Below are 17,739 nucleotides of genomic sequence, written 5' to 3'. Positions count from 1 at the left end.
GTGAGGCGAGATAAAGCTTTTAATTAAACTGCTTTTTGAGGCAATTTGGGACAGTTTTTCCAATTCATAAGCCAAAAACCCCATATCTCCCTCCCTTTGCAGACGAGAAGCTCTTGGAAAAACATGCCTCAAATGGTAGGTTAAACTGCGCACAGTATAATCAAATCTCAATTACTTTGCTCTCGGAAGGGATGATCACTTGCATTATGGTATAGGAAACGAGTATGTCATATCAGTACATGTTTGTGTCCCAAATGGCACCCTATTCCCTATACAGTCCACCACTTTTGACCAGGGTGCCCATAGGGCTCTTGTCAAAAATAGTGCACTATGTAAGGAATAGGGTGCCATTCGGGACGTAGCCATTGACATTAAACACTTAGGGGAGAGTCACATTCAGAGAAGGTTATATTAAAGCTGATCACATGCACAGGGATAACTCTCCCTTAAGCAAGCTGACCAATGACGGATCATACATCTGACTGTTCTATTGACCAGATGAGAGCCCTGGTCTCTGAGGCTGGTAAACTGCAGCCATATGCATTAGACTACTGGATCTCTCTCTCTCTCGATCTTCCTATCTCTCTTGCTCTCGCACGCTCTCTGACGCTCCCTCTTGCTTTCTCTCTCTCTCTCACTCTCGCTCCCTCGTGTCTTGCTCTCTCTCTCTCTCTCTCTCTCTCTAAGGGAGAGATAAGGACAACACAAGGCCTGGCTCGTCCTGTATAAAGCAATTGATTTAAAATAATATCATTTTCAGACCGGGAGGGGTTGATTCCACAATAGTGACGTTGTCAGACTATAAGTCTAAAACAGTGAGGGCATTCTACAGTGGGAGATACTGTACATTAAGGCATACACACAGTGCATACAGTGTACTGCCATTAAGTGTAGGTCAAATCCCAGTCAAGCTTCCGGGCATACGTAAGCAAACTTAAGCAAAACAGATCATATGAAAAGTGATGCACTGTTATCAATGAACAGCATCTGCAAGATACACCCCGCATCGCTGTTCTGTTCCTCATCGGCCAGGTCAACGTTTGTCCCTCCAGCCCTCACAATGAGCTTGACATTGACGCCAGTCAAATCCTATGTTCTCCTTCCTCATGTGGGAAGCTATCAATAAGCCGAGTTGATATTTCCTCATATGAGGTGGTGAGGGCAGCCGGGTCGTTGCATTTAACCGTAAAGGACAAAACAGACCGCACCGACACACTGTTATAAGCAGAGGGAGGCTGTCCTATCGCGTCTGACCACAGAATACTGTGGGCATGATTTTCTGATCATATTCCGATGATTCTACATGTTGACTCTAACCATTCGTCAACACCCAGCAGGTGATCTAGTGTGCACGGTTTCGTTACGGTGTGTCTCGTCCTTTAGGGCCCTGTTTCAGAGGGCTGAACAGAATCCACATACTGTAGATGTCCTATTGCACAATCAGTGGGCATCAGTAAATACTCTGTCTCCACCTCCTAGTTCCGTACTGGACAGACCCCGCTGTATCAGTATGATTCACAATAAGAAGCATAGAGATGTTGACAGCCAGCTACGCCTTAGGGAATGTCAGACTGGATACATAGTATAGGCTACTGAGACAACTAAAACAACACAATTCTATTTCCAAGTGTTTGAGTCGACTTCTCAGAAACACGCTTTTGTATAACTCCAAAAGTCCTTGGCTATTTTTACACTGTATTGTACTGAAGACTATTCCTGTTTCTTTTCGCAGTGAGGGACAAAAGGCTTTCAACGTAGAAAAAATAGCACTGTCTGACAGGGACTTTCTGAAAAGAGACAAGATACAGACGAAGTCGGAAGTTTACATACACTTAGGTTGGAGTCATTAAAACTTGTTTTGCAACCACTCCACAAATTTCTTGTTAACAAACTATGGTTTTGGCTAGTCGGTTAGGACATCTACAAAGTGCTTGACACAAGTAGTTTATCCAACAATTGTTTACAGACAGATTATTTCACTTGTAATTCACTGTATCACAATTCCAGTGGGTCAGAAGTTCACATACACTAAGTTGACTGTGCCTTTAAAAAGCTTGGAAAATTCTAGAAAATGATGTCATGGCTTTAGAAGCTTCTGATAGGCTAATTGACATCATTTGAGTCAATTGGAGGTGTACCTGTGGATGTATTTCAAGGCCTACCTTCAAACTCAGTGCCTCTTTGCTTGACATCATGGGAAAATCAAAAGAAATCAGCCAAGACCTCAGAAAGAAAATTGTAGAGTCTGGGTCATCCTTGGGACCAATTTCCTAACTCCTGAAGGTACCACGTTCATCTGTACAAACAATAGTGCACAAGTATAAACACTATGGGACCACGCAGCCATCATACCGCTCAGGAAGGAGATGCGTTCTGTCTCGTAGAGATGAACGTACTTTGGTGTGAAAAGTGCAAATCAATCCCAGAACAACAGCAAAGGACCTTGTGAAGGTGCTGGAGGAAACAGGTACAAAAGTATCTACATCCACAGTAAAACGAGTCCTATATAGACATAACCTGAAAGGCCGCTCAGCAAGGAAAAAACCACTGCTCCAAAACCGCCATAAAAAAGCCAGACTACGGTTTGCAACTGCACATGGGGACAAAGATTGTACTTTTTGGAGAAATGTCCTCTGGTCTGATGAAAGAAAAATAGAACTGTTTAGCCATAATGACCATCGTTATGTTTGGAGGAAAAAGGGGGATGCTTGCAAGCTGAAGAACACCATCCCAACCGTGAAGCACAGGGGTGGCAGCATCATGTTGTGGGGGTGCTTTGCTGCAGGAGGGACTGCTGCACTTCACAAAATAGATGGCATCATGAGGGAGGAAAATTATGTGGATATATTGAAGCAACATCTCAAGACATCAGTCAGGAAGTTAAAGCTTGGTCGCTAATGGGTCTTCCAAATGGACAATGACCCCAAGCATACTTCCAAAGTTGTGGCAAAATGGCTTAAGGACAATAAAGTCAAGGTATTGGAGTGGCCATCACAAAGCCCTGGCCTCAATCCCATAGAACATTTGTGGGCAGAACTGAAAAAGCGTGTGCGAGCAATGAGGCCTACAAACCTGACTCAGTTACACCAGCTCTGTCAGGAGGAATTGGCCAGAATTCACCCAACTTATTGTGGGAAGCTTGTGGAAGGATACCCGAAACGTTTGACCCAAGTTAAACATTTTAAAGGCAATGCTACCAAATACTAATTGAGTGTATGTAAACTTCTGACCCACTGGGAATGTGATGAAAGAAATAAAAGCTGAAATAAATCATTCTCTCTACTATTATTCTGACATTTCAAATTCTTAAAATAAAGTGGTGATCCTAACTGACCTAAGACAGGGAATTTTTACTCTGATTAAATGTCAGGAATTGTGAAAAACTGAGTTTAAATGTATTTGGCTAAGGTGTATGTAAACTTCCAACTTCAACTGTATATCCTACAGCAGTACTTCAGGGTCTGTGTTAGTTAAAGACAGATAAATTCCACCTCTATCCAATAACGAAGGGGGATGTCAGACAGGCAGGTCAGTGCGCGCTGAGCTGAGGAAAGGAGTGCAGAGTTGGCCAGATGGCTGGACTCACTGGCAATATTTAACCACATGGCACCCTAGACCCCTATTGTCTCTTGTCAAAAGTAGTGCACTGAAAAGATAATAGGGTGCCATTTGGGCCGCAGCGTTGCCGGTCACTAAACCCATGAATGAAAGATTGCGCGTGCCCAATCCACACCGTCCACACCATGTGACAGCCAATGGTGGAAGGCAGAGGTCCCCACAATACAGACATACATACATGGATGTCACTTTTCTCCTTCCTAGAAATACTATTTGGGGCACCGTCTAAGGAGCTCAGTAAAAAGGAAGTGGTGTTTGCAGACAGGAACTGAAAATATAATGTTCACATGGAGCAATTCTTTTAGTTTATTGTGGAAGACAGAATATTTCCGAAAGACGAATTCACAGATAACAAAAACAACTAAGAGGAAGATCAAACACAATGTAGACTTCATGAGAGTAGAAGATGGCTTTATTCCCATTGGTTCACATTTCATTGAATTAGTTCCATTAAGTGTGGATACCACCAGTATTTTATCTGGAAATTCCTTAGCAACACTTTATTTGGATAGTCCATCTGTAGTTGCTCAACAGACTATCAGTAACATTACAACTAACTATCGAATAACCCTAACCCTAACCTTTACCCTAACCATTATTCTAAACCTAACCCTAACTCTAACCGTATTCTTAACAAGCAGTTGCTTATCAACAGATAGTTTGTTGATAGTATGTCCATCTGAAGAGCAGATCTGGACAATCCAAATAAAGTGTGCCCAAAAACTCACTGACATTTTAGAAAACGCTTTATGCACCTCATTACTTTTATTTGGCCCTTTTGCGTACCTTCGATGATGAGTATATAGAACTTCAAAATGTCATAACTCCAGTACCTTCACAATTAATTTAGACCGTGTCCCAAATGTCACCCTAGTCTCTATATAGTGCACTACTTTTGGGCAGGGTCTATAGGGGAATAGGGTGCCATTTGGGACACTGCCTCAGACGTCCAAACCAGAGATCCCACTTTTGGCCTTACACGGTCTAACATATCACACACGGTTCACATTACATAGTCTGAATAGGGATTTCAGACTAGTTCCAAGCCCCCCTTCCCTATGTAGGATCTTAATTTGATCACCCTGTTGCAGGAGAACTTTCCTGCAATGCAGCAAATGTAAAATGTGTTCTGTTTCTGAGGTTTAAAAAGACGACTAAAGTTTGTAAGACTTGAGTTTCCCCTTGTGAAAAATGTATCAACCCCTACAAAAACGATCCGGGAATTATAATCCACATAATAATTCACATTTCCAGTTGCTTCAGGATTATATTCCTGCTGTAACAAACTGCCTCAAGTTAAGATCCTAGAGCTCTGGTCAAAAGTAGTGCACTATATAGGTAATAGGGTACCATTTGGGACGCAACCAAACCAGGGATGTTAAGCAAGGCCCACGGCTCATACAGAGATCGAAGCCCTTAAAGCTGAACACATTCTACAGGAATGTGACAATGACCCTTGCCTGTCCAATAAAGAGGGAGTAGGTCAAATTTTCGGACGTAGCTCTGTTAGCGTGGCTAACGCTTAACCTTCCTGAACGTTAGCAGGTCGCACTAACGCATTGAACTAGAGCTAGAACGGACAGAGAATCCCACCAAGCGCAGTCATCCATTCTGGGGATCATTCTAAGTAACAGGAACGAACATCACAAAGACTGAACAATGAAAACCTGCTCAACTGATTTCACCAAATCCCCCAGGGCTCTATATGTACTGTATTGCCCCTGAACAAGGCAGTTAACCCACTGTTCCTAGGCCGTCATTGAAAATAAGAATTTGTTCTTAACTGACTTGCCTAGTTAAATATAAAGGTTAAGAAAATCTAGTCAAAAATATCAGGATTTGTGGAGATTATAAAATAATACTGGCTCCGCCAGTATTAGGCCTGGTTTATTAATAAAAAGGGCAATCATAAAAGTTTATATAAATCATTAAGAACCATGCAATGGTACTAAACAAAATGCTCAAAGAAAGGTAATTCCATTGTAATTCTTATTCTCCAACATACAAGGAGCAGCAGCATCACCGATGAATTAAAGCGTAGAGAGATTCCGGATTGCCGCCTGTGAACTGGCTCAAATAATACAAGGTCAGTCGCAACGAGTCATCACAATCAGCTGCCATTTGCACTTATCTAACGTTGATAATATGCCCTAAGAGACACATGTTATTCTCTATGGGCCATCCCTGAATTGAATATGGTCTGCAAGGTGAAATGTCCCTCTCTCTCTTTCTCTCCCTCCCGCCCTCTCTCTCGCTAGCTCTCTCACACTTTCTCTCTATCCCACTCTCTCTCCCTCTCTCTCTCTTTCATCTTTGCTCTTCAATCCACCTATTCCCTATATAAAGCACTACTTTTTACCAGAGCCTATTGAAAAGGTGGTATTCATAAGAGAGAGGAGCTCAGTCATGTTCATACTATGACACCACACCATCAGATGCATCAGTTACAGAACTAATGAGAAATTGGTATAGACAGAACTTCATCAAGGAAGTATAAACCAGGATCTGATGTAGGATCTTAATTTGAGCCAGTTTGCTACAGCAGGGAAATAATCCTGCAGCAACAGGAAATGTGAATTATTATGTGGATCATAATGTAGGGGTTGATACATTTTTCGTTTGGGCAAATCAAGTCTGTCATTTTAAAGTTAGAAGCCTTTTTACGCCTTGATTACACTACAAGTTCTGCAGGAAAATTCTCGGCAACAAAAGAGTGATCAAATTAAGATCCAACATCTGTAGTTAATCGTTGTTCTCTCTGCTGTTCCAGTCTTGTCCTGTGCACTGGCTGAAACAAATGATTAGCCTGTGGTACTTTGAGCAGGAATCACACACTCCACCAACACGACACAGCTCCACATGCAGGAGAGGGGGAGGGGGTGGGGGTGGGTGGCCAGTCATTCATACACCAACAGCATAGTTCCATGGCTCCAGTCACCTTGACATGTCATTCATGTCACACAATGCATGTAGTCGAATAACAGCCATAATAACAACGCCGGAATTATGGAAGTTACTTAGTATATAACATATTAACAACTCATGTCATAAGGTTTAAAAGAGAATAAAGCTTTGTCCAAAGACTTGCTGGACGTCCACTACACAATAATCAGGTGTAGGAAGAACTCACTGAGCATTTGATAACTACGAACACAAAAAGACACCGTTGGTGACCGTTATTAGTGCATTCATTGGCAAGGAGCCATATCTCCAGGACCAATTTAACTGGCTCACGCTAAACAAGACTTGCGCCTCAACCTGAGGGCTGACACTCTACAAGCCCTTGCACTTAACGGGGGCTGCGCAAAAAGACCCTAGAATAATATCGCCATAGCCAGTACTGACGAAAATGATGATGAAGGATGACGACCTCTGAACCATAGAAATAGAATGATGGGATGGAGTGAATCATTACAGTTCTAGTTCATTCTAATTCTTTAGTTCCAACACTGGGTTAAGCGTTTGCAAGACAGACCGATCTTTTTATTCGAGCAAAGTGCATTTGTTTGGACATTAAGGAATAGGTCAGCAATCTGCAATTCAGTTCCTTTTGCTCAATTGCACTTCGTAGTAAACAGATCTAAAACGCTGTTATACATTAATGAAAAATATAATCAGTGGTAAACGCTGTAAGCAGATTATTTCCCCCTCGTTCTGAGTAAGTCGCTCTATTTCATGCTCTTTATATACTGTAGCATTTCAATGGCTGATAGTGAAATTGAATGGCCAGAATCTGATTTACTTCTCCCCCACTCTTGCAACAATCATCATCTGACTTTAACAGTTGTAGCCTCAAGGAAATTCCACAACACACAACTCTCTGGCAACGTGGGAACAAATCCTGTCTCAGCCCTTCTCACCTGTCGGCCCCCCCTCCCTCTCATTTCTGACAAAATAATAAATCAATAAAATACATAAGGTCTTTTTTTAACACACTACCATCTCTCTGTCTGCGGCCCGCAGCGTACATCAACCTGCAGCTGTGTTGCGTGACAGGACAGGGAGGCCGGGGGTGACTACGGAGCCGAGCAGGGCAGGCAGAGGCGGTCCTGGACAGTATGGCGGCTTGCAGGGGAGGGGAACTTCCCCACTGGCTTCCTGGACCCCCCAGGGACAGTCCCTGTTCCCCTCCACCCCTCCTACAGGATCACAAATATTACATGGCCCTGACCTACAGTAAATATAGTCCCGGAGTTTCAATACTCCCACACTGGGTTGCGTCACAAATGGCACCCTATTCAGTACTTTTGACCAGGGCCCATCGGGCTCGTAGTCTCTGAAAGTGAAGTGGTGAGAGAGTCTATAAGCATCTCTTTCTGGTATGAACCACCATCATTAATGTGATGTAGTTGTATTGTTGACACAGATAATATGGATAGTGGATATACACTCCCCTATGTATTTATTTGGACAGTGAAGCTACAATTTTAAATTTGGCTCCATACTCCAGCATTTTGGACATGAGATCAAATGTTTTATACGAGGCGACAGTATAGTGTCACCTTTTATTTGAGGGTTTTTTCGTTTAAAAAAATGAACGTTTAGTCCGCCACATTTGGTCCCATATTCCTAGCACGCAATGACTAAATCAAGTTTGTGACTTCAGTTGCAGTTTGTTTTGGTTGTGTTTTTGGTTGTGCCCTATAGAAATGAATGGTAAATAATGTATTGTGTCATTTTGGAGTCACTTTTATTGTAAATAAGTATAGAATAAGTTTCTGAACACTTCTACATTAATGTGGATGCTACTACCATGATTACGGATAACATGAATTGTGAATAATGATGTAATGATGAGTGAGAAAGTTACAGAGGCATAAATATCATATGCTAACCTCCTCTGTTATTTGTAACGGTGAGAGGTTAGCGAGACTGTTTTTGGTACTTTTTACCCCTTTTTCGTGATATCCAATTGGTAGTTACAGTCTTGTCCCATCGCATAGCTATCCCGTACGGATTCGGGATAGCCATGCGTCCCCCGAAACACGACCCTGCCAAGCCGCACTGCTCGCTTAACCCGGAAGCCAGTCGCACCAATGTGTCAGAGGAAACACCGTACAACTGGTGACCGAAGTCAGCATGCATGCGCCCAACCCGCCACAAAGAGTTGCTAGGACAAGGTCAAAACCCTCCCCTAACCCGGACGACGCTGGGACAATTGTGCACCACCTCATGGGTCTCCCAGTATTGCGGCCGGCTGCGACACAGCCTGGGATCGAACCCGGGTCTTTAGTGATGCCTTAGACCACTGCGCCACTCGGGAGGCCTTGAGGTTAGCATGTTTCGGGGAAAGGATCTTCGTGCATCTGTAACTTACTCACTCATCATTATTCACGATTCATGCATGATTATCCGTAACCATGGTAGCATCCACATGAATGTAGAAGTGTTCAGAAACATTCTATTTTTATTTACTCATGCCTTCTATACTAGATGTAAGGGTATTGTTTAGTGCAAGATTGAAGGCCGAGCAACCTCATTGTCCACTCTTTCACCATATCTATGCAGTAATATGATATATACTGTATGTTTAGATTGAGGAAGAGAAAATATGTGATGTAGCACTACTACGAACCATGTTATGTTACAACGTTTCCCTTGTCAAATCTAACACGGCCAGTAAAAAAACAGAAAAGAAGTGAGTGAGTTTACCTGCATGCATTTCAGTTGTCATTGCTGTCGCGTCAGTCAACCATCATCATAACAAAAGGTTGTTTTTCTGCCCTTACTCAAGAACCATACAAGAAAAAAACTTGTTTTACATTACTCTGTGTAATTGTTACACAAAGACAAACTGCGAATGGTATGTGTGATAAGGCCATCTACAGTGAGCTCCAAAAGTATTGGGACAATGACCATTTTTGTTGTTTTGGATCTGTACTCCAGTATTCTGGATTTGAAATGATACAATGACTATGATGTTAAGCTGCAGAGAACTGTCAGCTTTCATTTTAGGGTAATTTCATCCATATCGGGTGAACCGTTTAGAAATTACAGCACTTTTTGTACATAGTCCCCCCATTTTACGGGACCAAAGGTATTGGGACAAACTCACTTAAATGTAGCTTACAGGAAAAAGTGAATATGTTGTTGAGTAATGTAGTGTACTCTGGTGTGCATACCATGTCTTCTGTTTTTCATAGCCTACCACAGTATGTGTATTGCAAAGACAGGAGGGATAAACTGCCTCCCAGCTAAACAACCACTGGAGCATCAATTGTGTGCAAAATGCAAGTGTCACGTTCATAGCAGAAACTTAAACACAAGATAACACATGTGAAAACCACAACTATATACTGTTGCTCTGTTTTCATTTTTTTCTCTCAAATGCATCTTTTTTTTCCCCACACTGGTGCTCATTTTACAATATAAACTGAGTGGTTCGAGCCCTGAATGCTGATTGGCTGACAGCTGGATTATATCAGACCGTATACCATGGGTAGGCCAAAACATTTATTTTTACTGCTCTAATTACATTGGTAACCAGTTGATAATAGCAATAAGGCACCTCGGGGGGGTTGTGGTATATGGCCAATATATCACTGCTAAAGGCTGTGTCCAGGCACTCCGTGTTGCGTCGTGCGTAAGAAAAGCCCTTAGCCGTGGCCATATACCACACCTCCTCGGGCCTTATTGCTTAAATATAATGCCACACTTCATGGTATAATACAACACATGTTTACAGTCTACAAAACAGTAATTACTACAAAAACAGTGCAGATGTGAGCCGTGAAACCCTTAGAAACCAACAAGATCTTTCAAACGTTCCGTTTAAAATATGTAACCAGTAACACTATAGCCTAGACCATGGCTCTCCAACCATGTTCCTGGAGAGCTACACTTCTATAGGTTTTCAATGCAACCCCAGTTGTAACTAATCTGATTCAGTTTATCAACCAGCTAATTATCAGAATCATGTGCGCTAGATTAGGGTTGGAGCGAAAACCTACAGGACGGTAGCTCTCCAGCAACAGGGTTGGAGAGCCCTAGTCTAGCGTGTAGACTACAAAGCAATGAAGTATGACATGAAATGAAGTGCATGTCTTCATGCATACCCACATACATCATGAGGAGGACTATGCTATTGTACACTATTGCCCAGAAATGATTAGAGACAGTATTTACCTTTTGATCGACTATTGAACATACAAGCTCCTTCACCGCAGCTAGCCCGGACAGATCGCTGGCATCCAAGTTCACCGTTTCCCTGGTGAGTCCGATCTGGAGGAGAAAAGACACCCCGTGGAAAGAGCACTGGGAGTTGGTGGGGCTCGGGGCGCTGAGACTCCCATTTGACAGCCGACCGCAGAGTGTTGCCGGCGGGCTTGGCGACGGCGAGGGAGTCGGTGGGGCCACTGGGTGGGGGGCCACAGAGAGGGGGTAAAGTCTAGGTAAGGGTGGAAGGGACGAACTGCTGCAGGCAGACATTGGCTAGCTTATGTCTCCTTGACGGATTCTTGACGGGGTAAAGACGCAAAGTTGAACGACATGTATTGTTTAGAAGAGCAGCTCTCAAGTTCTTTTCAACGCCATCGGGTATGTTGAAGCATCTTGGTCATCTTGTTTAGAACATCCAGTCGATTGAATAAGTAATAGATCATAGTGAACACAACCACTATAGAAATAAACAATTAGGCCTACTCTGAAGTGTAACTTGCGCCCTGTACACGTTTCCTCTTCGACAGCTCACATGAGACCCATAACAGTAAGTCATGTTTTAATGAAAGCCTGTTGATTCGTCCTACTCAGATCTACACACCATTCTGAGCACAAGTGTACCTGGAGGAAAAAAATCGAGCTGCCAAAACTCCAAAAGCCCCCAACCATTGGAGAATGTTCAGCCGCAGGGCAGCAACAGCCAGTTCTTATGGTGAGTAGAAGAAACAGGCACAGTGCAGCTCTCATCAATTGCTCCTTGTGTAGCAGAACGTTTGTCATTCCCCAGAAATTACCTGGCAACAAAAAAAGCAAACGATGAAAGTAGGTAGGCTAATGGAGACGCGTGGCCAAAATTGATGAGGGAAAAAACACTCCTGTCGGATCAATGCGTCAGATTATCATTGATCATTGATTAGCCAACAGTTACTGTAAATGAATAGTCTGCGAAACAGCTTGTTCTGTACACAATAATTTAATAAAAGCCTTTAAAGGGTAATAATAATATAGTAATGACAACAATAGAATAACAGTATTATTAGTGGTATTCTTATGATCACTTGTTGTGCCTTTGCATAAGGAATTTCAACTAGCCTAACACATCTGGAACCAAGAGACACATCTGGATATGTGCTCTCATTTGGATGGGAGAAGTAAAACATGTTCATGCAATTGCTTGTAACTGTTATGCTATGCTTGATATTGTTCACTATAGCCTAACTTCCCCCATAAAGCCTATAGGCGTGTACATTACCTTTTCGTAAACGTCGGTTTTCGCTCTCTGGAGATTAAACATTTGTTTTATTTCCGATCTTCCAAGAAGTTCCAACGCTTGAACTGTGAATTCGCGAAGGCAGAGTGTGCCTCCAAACTCGATATTTTGGCATTGAGTGCGAAGCCCGACTAGTAACTATCCGTTACTTTCCTCTCAAAACTTTTTCCCGTAGCCCAGATCGCAACCAGTTCATGCGTATCCTATTATCGCACCATAGTAACTCCCGTCCCCACTCATTCGGTAACAACAGAACACAGGACTTTCTGGGACTAGAAGTTCTAGTTTTTGTTCCACCCGCCAGCTGTTGATGGTGCCGCTAGACTAGAAGAACGACATTACCCGACAGGCTTTGGGTGTGTGACGCCCTTGAAGTATAAGCTATTTTCTCAGCTATTTATCCCGTTATTTGTCTGAAAACTCTATGATGGCTGTAGTATCTGCGACCTCTAACGGTGCAAATGAAAACTCCTTGCTACATTGTTGTCCTGTTACCATAACAGCGTGCCTTTTACTGCTACTGTAGCAAGGTGGCAAGGTCTCACTCAGCTAGGTGTTGGGAACACTCTCTCAGAATACAATGTCAATAATATAATAGGCTATTGTTATTTAGTCTACATGTATCCTTGGCATGTAGAGACAGTACTTCTCATTCATTGCATTTCATTTCATTACAAGGCAGAAAAATATTGGCCTAGGTTCATGGACTCGTCCCAAATTGCACCCTATTCACTTTGTAGTGCACTACTTCTGACCAGGGCCAATGGGGCCCTCATCAAAAGTAGTGCACTATATAGGGAATAGGGTGCCAATTGGAATGCAAAGCATATCTGCCATCTAAAACAACATCACTTCTTCCAGAAGCTTCTGAAGACCATCAACCTGGTTGGGGCGGTGGTGGAGGTTGTTGAAGGAGGAGACGGATCATTCGAATGGACTATTACTCCTAAGGACAGGAAACGGACCTTCTTCCTCCAAGCTGGCACCACATCAGAACAGCAGGGATGGATGGAGGCTATATGTGAAGCACAGCTGAGCTCCAGGGACCATGCTACTAATGCATGTGTTGTGCAATAGACCTATTGGATTTTACATAGATTGTTTTACACAATTATACTCATGTAGGCCTACTGGACTGTGGCAATGTGTGATTTTTGTGTGTGAAAGTTTTGCCAAAAGGAGGCATGGCATTAATATAATATTTCAGGCTTGTGTTTGCTTAAGTCATGCCCTCAGTCTTCGAGATCATCAGTGCTGCTGAAACAACTTGAATTGGGTTTTTCACTATTCTACTTTTCATATTACATCCACCTGTTATCATTATTTGCTTTCAGTTTAATTCCATTCTTTAAAGTGCAATAATACCCTCCTGGACACTGGTAGGAATCTATTTTGTCAGGATTCGTGCATTTCATGCAACAAGAAAGGAAACCAGTAGCCTATGTAATCCTTTGTGCTTCCACTCTGCAGTAGAACCGTTTCCTGTGCTACGTGCATAATACATATTGTTTCCGACCTCAACCCCCTTTATCTCCATCTGTATACATTTGCACAGCGGTGCCACTGGACCTGGCCAGAATGTATTGTAAATATTGGCAGTTAGTTGCCATGGTACTGTAGGTTGCCTGATACTAAAGGATTGGCCTAATGGTCCATAGACGTGTGTGTGTGTGCGTGCGTGCGTGTGTGTGGGTGTGTATATGTGTGTGTGTGTGTGTGTGTGTGTGTGTGTGTGTGTGTGTGTGTGTGTGTGTGTGTGTGTGTGTGTGTGTGTGTGTGTGTGTGTGTGTGTGTGTGTGTGTGTGCATGCGTGTGTGTGGAAATACCTCAGGAAACACAGTAGTTGGAGGTTAAAGATTAAACAAAGGAAAGAGAAGATCGAGCAGACTGAGATGGTTAAACATAATGGAACTGAATCTGAGTGTGTGTCGAAATACAAAATACAGGTCAGTGCCAAACCTCAGGTTCAGTTAGAAAATGAAGGAATATCCTCTCTCCATGGATGTTCCTCTTAGTCAAGTTATCCTCTACCTTGGTGCCAGACCCAGACCACCCTCTGAGAGGCATTGACTGCATCCCAATTGGCATCCTATTCCCTACTTTTGAACAAAGACCTTTGGGCCCTGGTAAAAAAAAAACAGTGCACTATATAGGGAATAGGGTGCCATTTTTGACGTAACCTTGATTACACAGGTTACACACACTCATGCAAACATGCTCACAGAGAGGGAGAGGGAGAGGGAGAAAGAGCGTTTTAGACCTAAGCTCCATCGTTAGCAGAAAAATAAGTTGACTGTCAAGACAAATGTGTTATTTTTAACAGCAAGTCGTGAATTGCAACAGTTTTCTAGTGTGAGTCGTGCACACACAGAACTCTATGTCAGACATCCAGTTCAAAAGTCAGTGTGAGGCTGCTTACAAAATGGCACCCTTTTCCCTATATAGTGCATTACTTTTGACCAGGTCCTTAGGGCTCTGGTCAAAAGTAATGCACTATACGGGGAATAGGGTGCCATTTAGGATACATCCAGAGTCTCTGCCGGCTTATGTCAAGCCTTGCTTGAGCCAGTGCTCACGGCACAGCAGAACAAGAAAGCATCAGCCACACAGGATTTCTGAACACAGGACATCTAGAGATACACTGCAGGTGTGAACCGTTCAGCACTGAAAGAAACAGGCGTTTACAAAAGCATTGAGGGAGACTGTGTATTGTGGAGGCACGTCAAGTCAAGGACCAAAATAAAACCTTTCGTGACATTGCCAGTTTATTATTCTGCACTCACATATACTGTACAAAATGTCATTGTTTTGTTTATTCAAGAAATTCTTTACTTGTTGAGCTGGTGTATTGGGGGAGTTGGCGCTGAATTCCCTGTAAGGGTTCTCAAACTGCTGAAGTCAAGGGATTAGTATAGCTAGTCAATAACAGAAGCAAAAAGACCCTTACGTCCTGTTGTCAGAAGATGGCAGTCTTTCCTTAAAGAAACAGTTCTCATGATGTTCAACAAGTTGTGGATTGTATTGCCAGACAAACGTTTATAGATATTACAACAAACGCCTGTCATTTATCCAGTATCCGACATGGATAAACGACCTAAGACAAAATGTCAATGTGAATTGATTGATTGAATTAAGCATGACACCCACACGCATAAAACAATTGTTTTGTTGTTGTTGATTTACACTCTTGTCATCCTAACATTCCTCTCATAACCCATGTAACCCTAAATGTCCCCTTAAAACTCGTACAAGTCCCATATTACTGGTACCACATCACTCTTCCCATGGGAAACTTTGGGGACCTTTAATTGTCATATCAGGCAACACCCAACTTATGAATAGACTCACACTTTGAGACTTAGAACAAGATGAGGGGTCTAATTAGATACCACCAGATCCAAACGTTGTGTGTGAATTTGAAGTGTGATACACTGAAGAAAACATTGTATGGCCTAGAAGTCTGTATTTTATTATTTTCACAAAAACCTGCTGAGTAATAAATTCAAAGGTTTTCACAATAATATTTTATATTTGCCTCCAATATAATGTATCTTATTAAATAGCCTATGCGTTGATAAAGCTCACTTGCAAGCAGTAACGGTTTTGGTTGAGTCGTTGTTGATGACCCGCACTGAAATCTAATACTCCCGCCCCTAACTTCTCTCATGTTTGCGCCACTGCACTGTAAACTTGTTGTTTTCCCACATGCGATCAGTCGGTGCTGGGGGCTGTAGCGGGAGCAGCGTGCTAGGACTATTTCCATGCAATGTCGCTTTAGTTACATGTCTATTACTATGTGGAATGGCTGATTTGTCATCACAACTAGCTTAAAAGACAAAGACTTACTGAAAAAGACGGTAACATTTTTGCAGGCATAATTTCAAAGAAATGGATCCCATAAGGAAGTGGACCCCTAAACAAGTTGTCGATTGGATGAGAGGTGAGTTGAGAGCCTTGCTAATTATAACATAAACTGTTCCCAATCATAGTATAATAACGTCTGTGTAGCCTAATGTATTTATGAATATCCTGTTTAACTTTATATATTTCGTTGTTATAGCCTAGTTAATTCCCTGTTTGAATACAACTTTATGGTTTAATGTTTAGAATGAAGAATTTAAACTAGGTTTAAAGCTAGAATCCTTAATTGCTATACGCATTTCTTTACTTATAAATTAATTATGTATACCCATTGATTTTTTGAAGAATATAACTTATAATTGTCCCATGAGCTTAGTTCAATTGTCATACACCTATCAGAACCCCAAAATATAAGATTGTTTTACACAAATGTCTGTAAACAACGGAAATGAAAACAAACACTGAAACAGCCTCAAAACATGGTTAAAACTATACATTTGATATCAATGGATGGTCAGTCCATGCATCCATAGCTCTGTCTATGAATTTGAGAGTGGTTACATTTCTACAGTCCCATCCCTTAGCTTTTTTTTTTAGCAAAACCGGGGCAGGGATGCAGCGTTGCTCTTTTTTCAATGAAGGATTCTAGCTTTAAGTTTGATTGCTTTTAGTAACCAACAACTTTCAAATGCGTTTTTGGAGAACGTTGATTGAATAACTGTTGTAAATGTCCACAAAAGTTACAGTTGATTGTCGGTGTCTCTTATAAGCGGTTGTTGCATTGAAACTTTGTAACAAGCAAGTGTTATATTGTTTTTTGTAGGGGAGATATTAAGTATAATCTTTAAATCCATTGAAAATTTGATTTGAGGAGAGGAAACTGTGTGCCAAATGGGAGTAGTGTTTATTTATGTTTACTTTAAAGTACACGTGCGCACTGAACAGAGCTCCTTTACGTATTGGTCGGTAGGCTATTAGAAGCTCGCTATTTTCTGTTGTTGAGAACCAAAGTTCAACTGTCATCTTGAATGACTCCACAAATACAGTACTTTTATCTAAAACAGCACATTCCTTTTCGCTTCTATGATTTACAAAACCCATGTCACACACTTAGCTCCTTTGAATAGTGCCAAAATATAACCATGGCAGTGTGTTTCAAAAGGTGTTATGAACCCCTACTCCTGTCCTGTCTGTCATATATGACAAAAGAAATTCCTCAAATTCCCAATGCATCAACATGCAGAGTTGATTCTATTGGAGACTGCACCGCTTTTCCATTCTGATAGAGATCATTAAACTTATGGAGGCAGGGTGGCATCTCAGTGTGAAAGTCAGAGACACACTTCTATTGCCTTGAATATAACTCAGGCTGATTATATTCATTCCAATGGAAATACATGCTGTGGAAAAAAATGCCCTCAAGTGATATCCCAGCACCACTGAACCAGGGAAAGCCTTGCTTATGCCCTTACGGTAAAAACATTGGTTATAAACTATGGGATTGTGATAGACGTGACAGCATCTATCACCTTGCTTATTTCCTTACAATATAAGCCTACTGTATTCTCAGTTAAACTATGGGATTATGTTTGAGATGTGACAGCATCTGATCTGTAGAATTTCTACCAGGACAAACAAATGGCACCCCATTCCCTTTATAGTCCCCTATTTTTGACCAGAGTCCCGTGGGGCACTACTTTTGACCAGAGTCCCGGGGCCCTGGTCAAAAGTAGTGCACTATACAGATGTAGGATCATAACTTGATCACCCTGTTGCAGGAGAACTTTCCTGCAATTCAGGGAATGTTACACTTGCAGTGTATTTTAGTTTTT

At 42.0% G+C, this 17,739-nt stretch overlaps 2 protein-coding genes across 2 annotated transcripts in view; one reads left to right on the top strand and one right to left on the bottom strand.

Moving 5' to 3' along the window:
* Positions 1–12,291, bottom strand: part of LOC106607674 (serine/threonine-protein kinase D3) — a 55,002-nt gene extending 42,711 nt beyond the window's left edge. Inside the window, exons 1-2 of the mRNA XM_014204873.3 lie at positions 12,029–12,291; positions 10,744–11,570 (exon numbers count right to left, since the gene is read on the bottom strand). Coding sequence (XP_014060348.1) covers positions 10,744–11,046 — 303 coding nt within the window. The 5' untranslated portion in view covers positions 11,047–11,570; positions 12,029–12,291. The remainder of the gene's footprint in view (positions 1–10,743; positions 11,571–12,028) is intronic.
* Positions 12,292–15,736: 3,445 nt separating this feature from the next.
* The window catches only part of cnksr3 (cnksr family member 3), a 44,728-nt gene continuing 42,725 nt past the window's right edge, over positions 15,737–17,739 (top strand). Inside the window, exon 1 of the mRNA XM_014204872.3 lies at positions 15,737–15,986. Coding sequence (XP_014060347.3) covers positions 15,935–15,986 — 52 coding nt within the window. The 5' untranslated portion in view covers positions 15,737–15,934. The remainder of the gene's footprint in view (positions 15,987–17,739) is intronic.

The sequence above is a fragment of the Salmo salar genome, chromosome 06, assembly GCF_965601325.2.
Source record: "Salmo salar chromosome 06, fSalSal1, whole genome shotgun sequence".
Taxonomy (NCBI): domain Eukaryota; kingdom Metazoa; phylum Chordata; class Actinopteri; order Salmoniformes; family Salmonidae; genus Salmo; species Salmo salar.
Note: the sequence above shows the minus strand (reverse complement) of the source record. Positions and strands in the feature narration are given on the sequence as shown.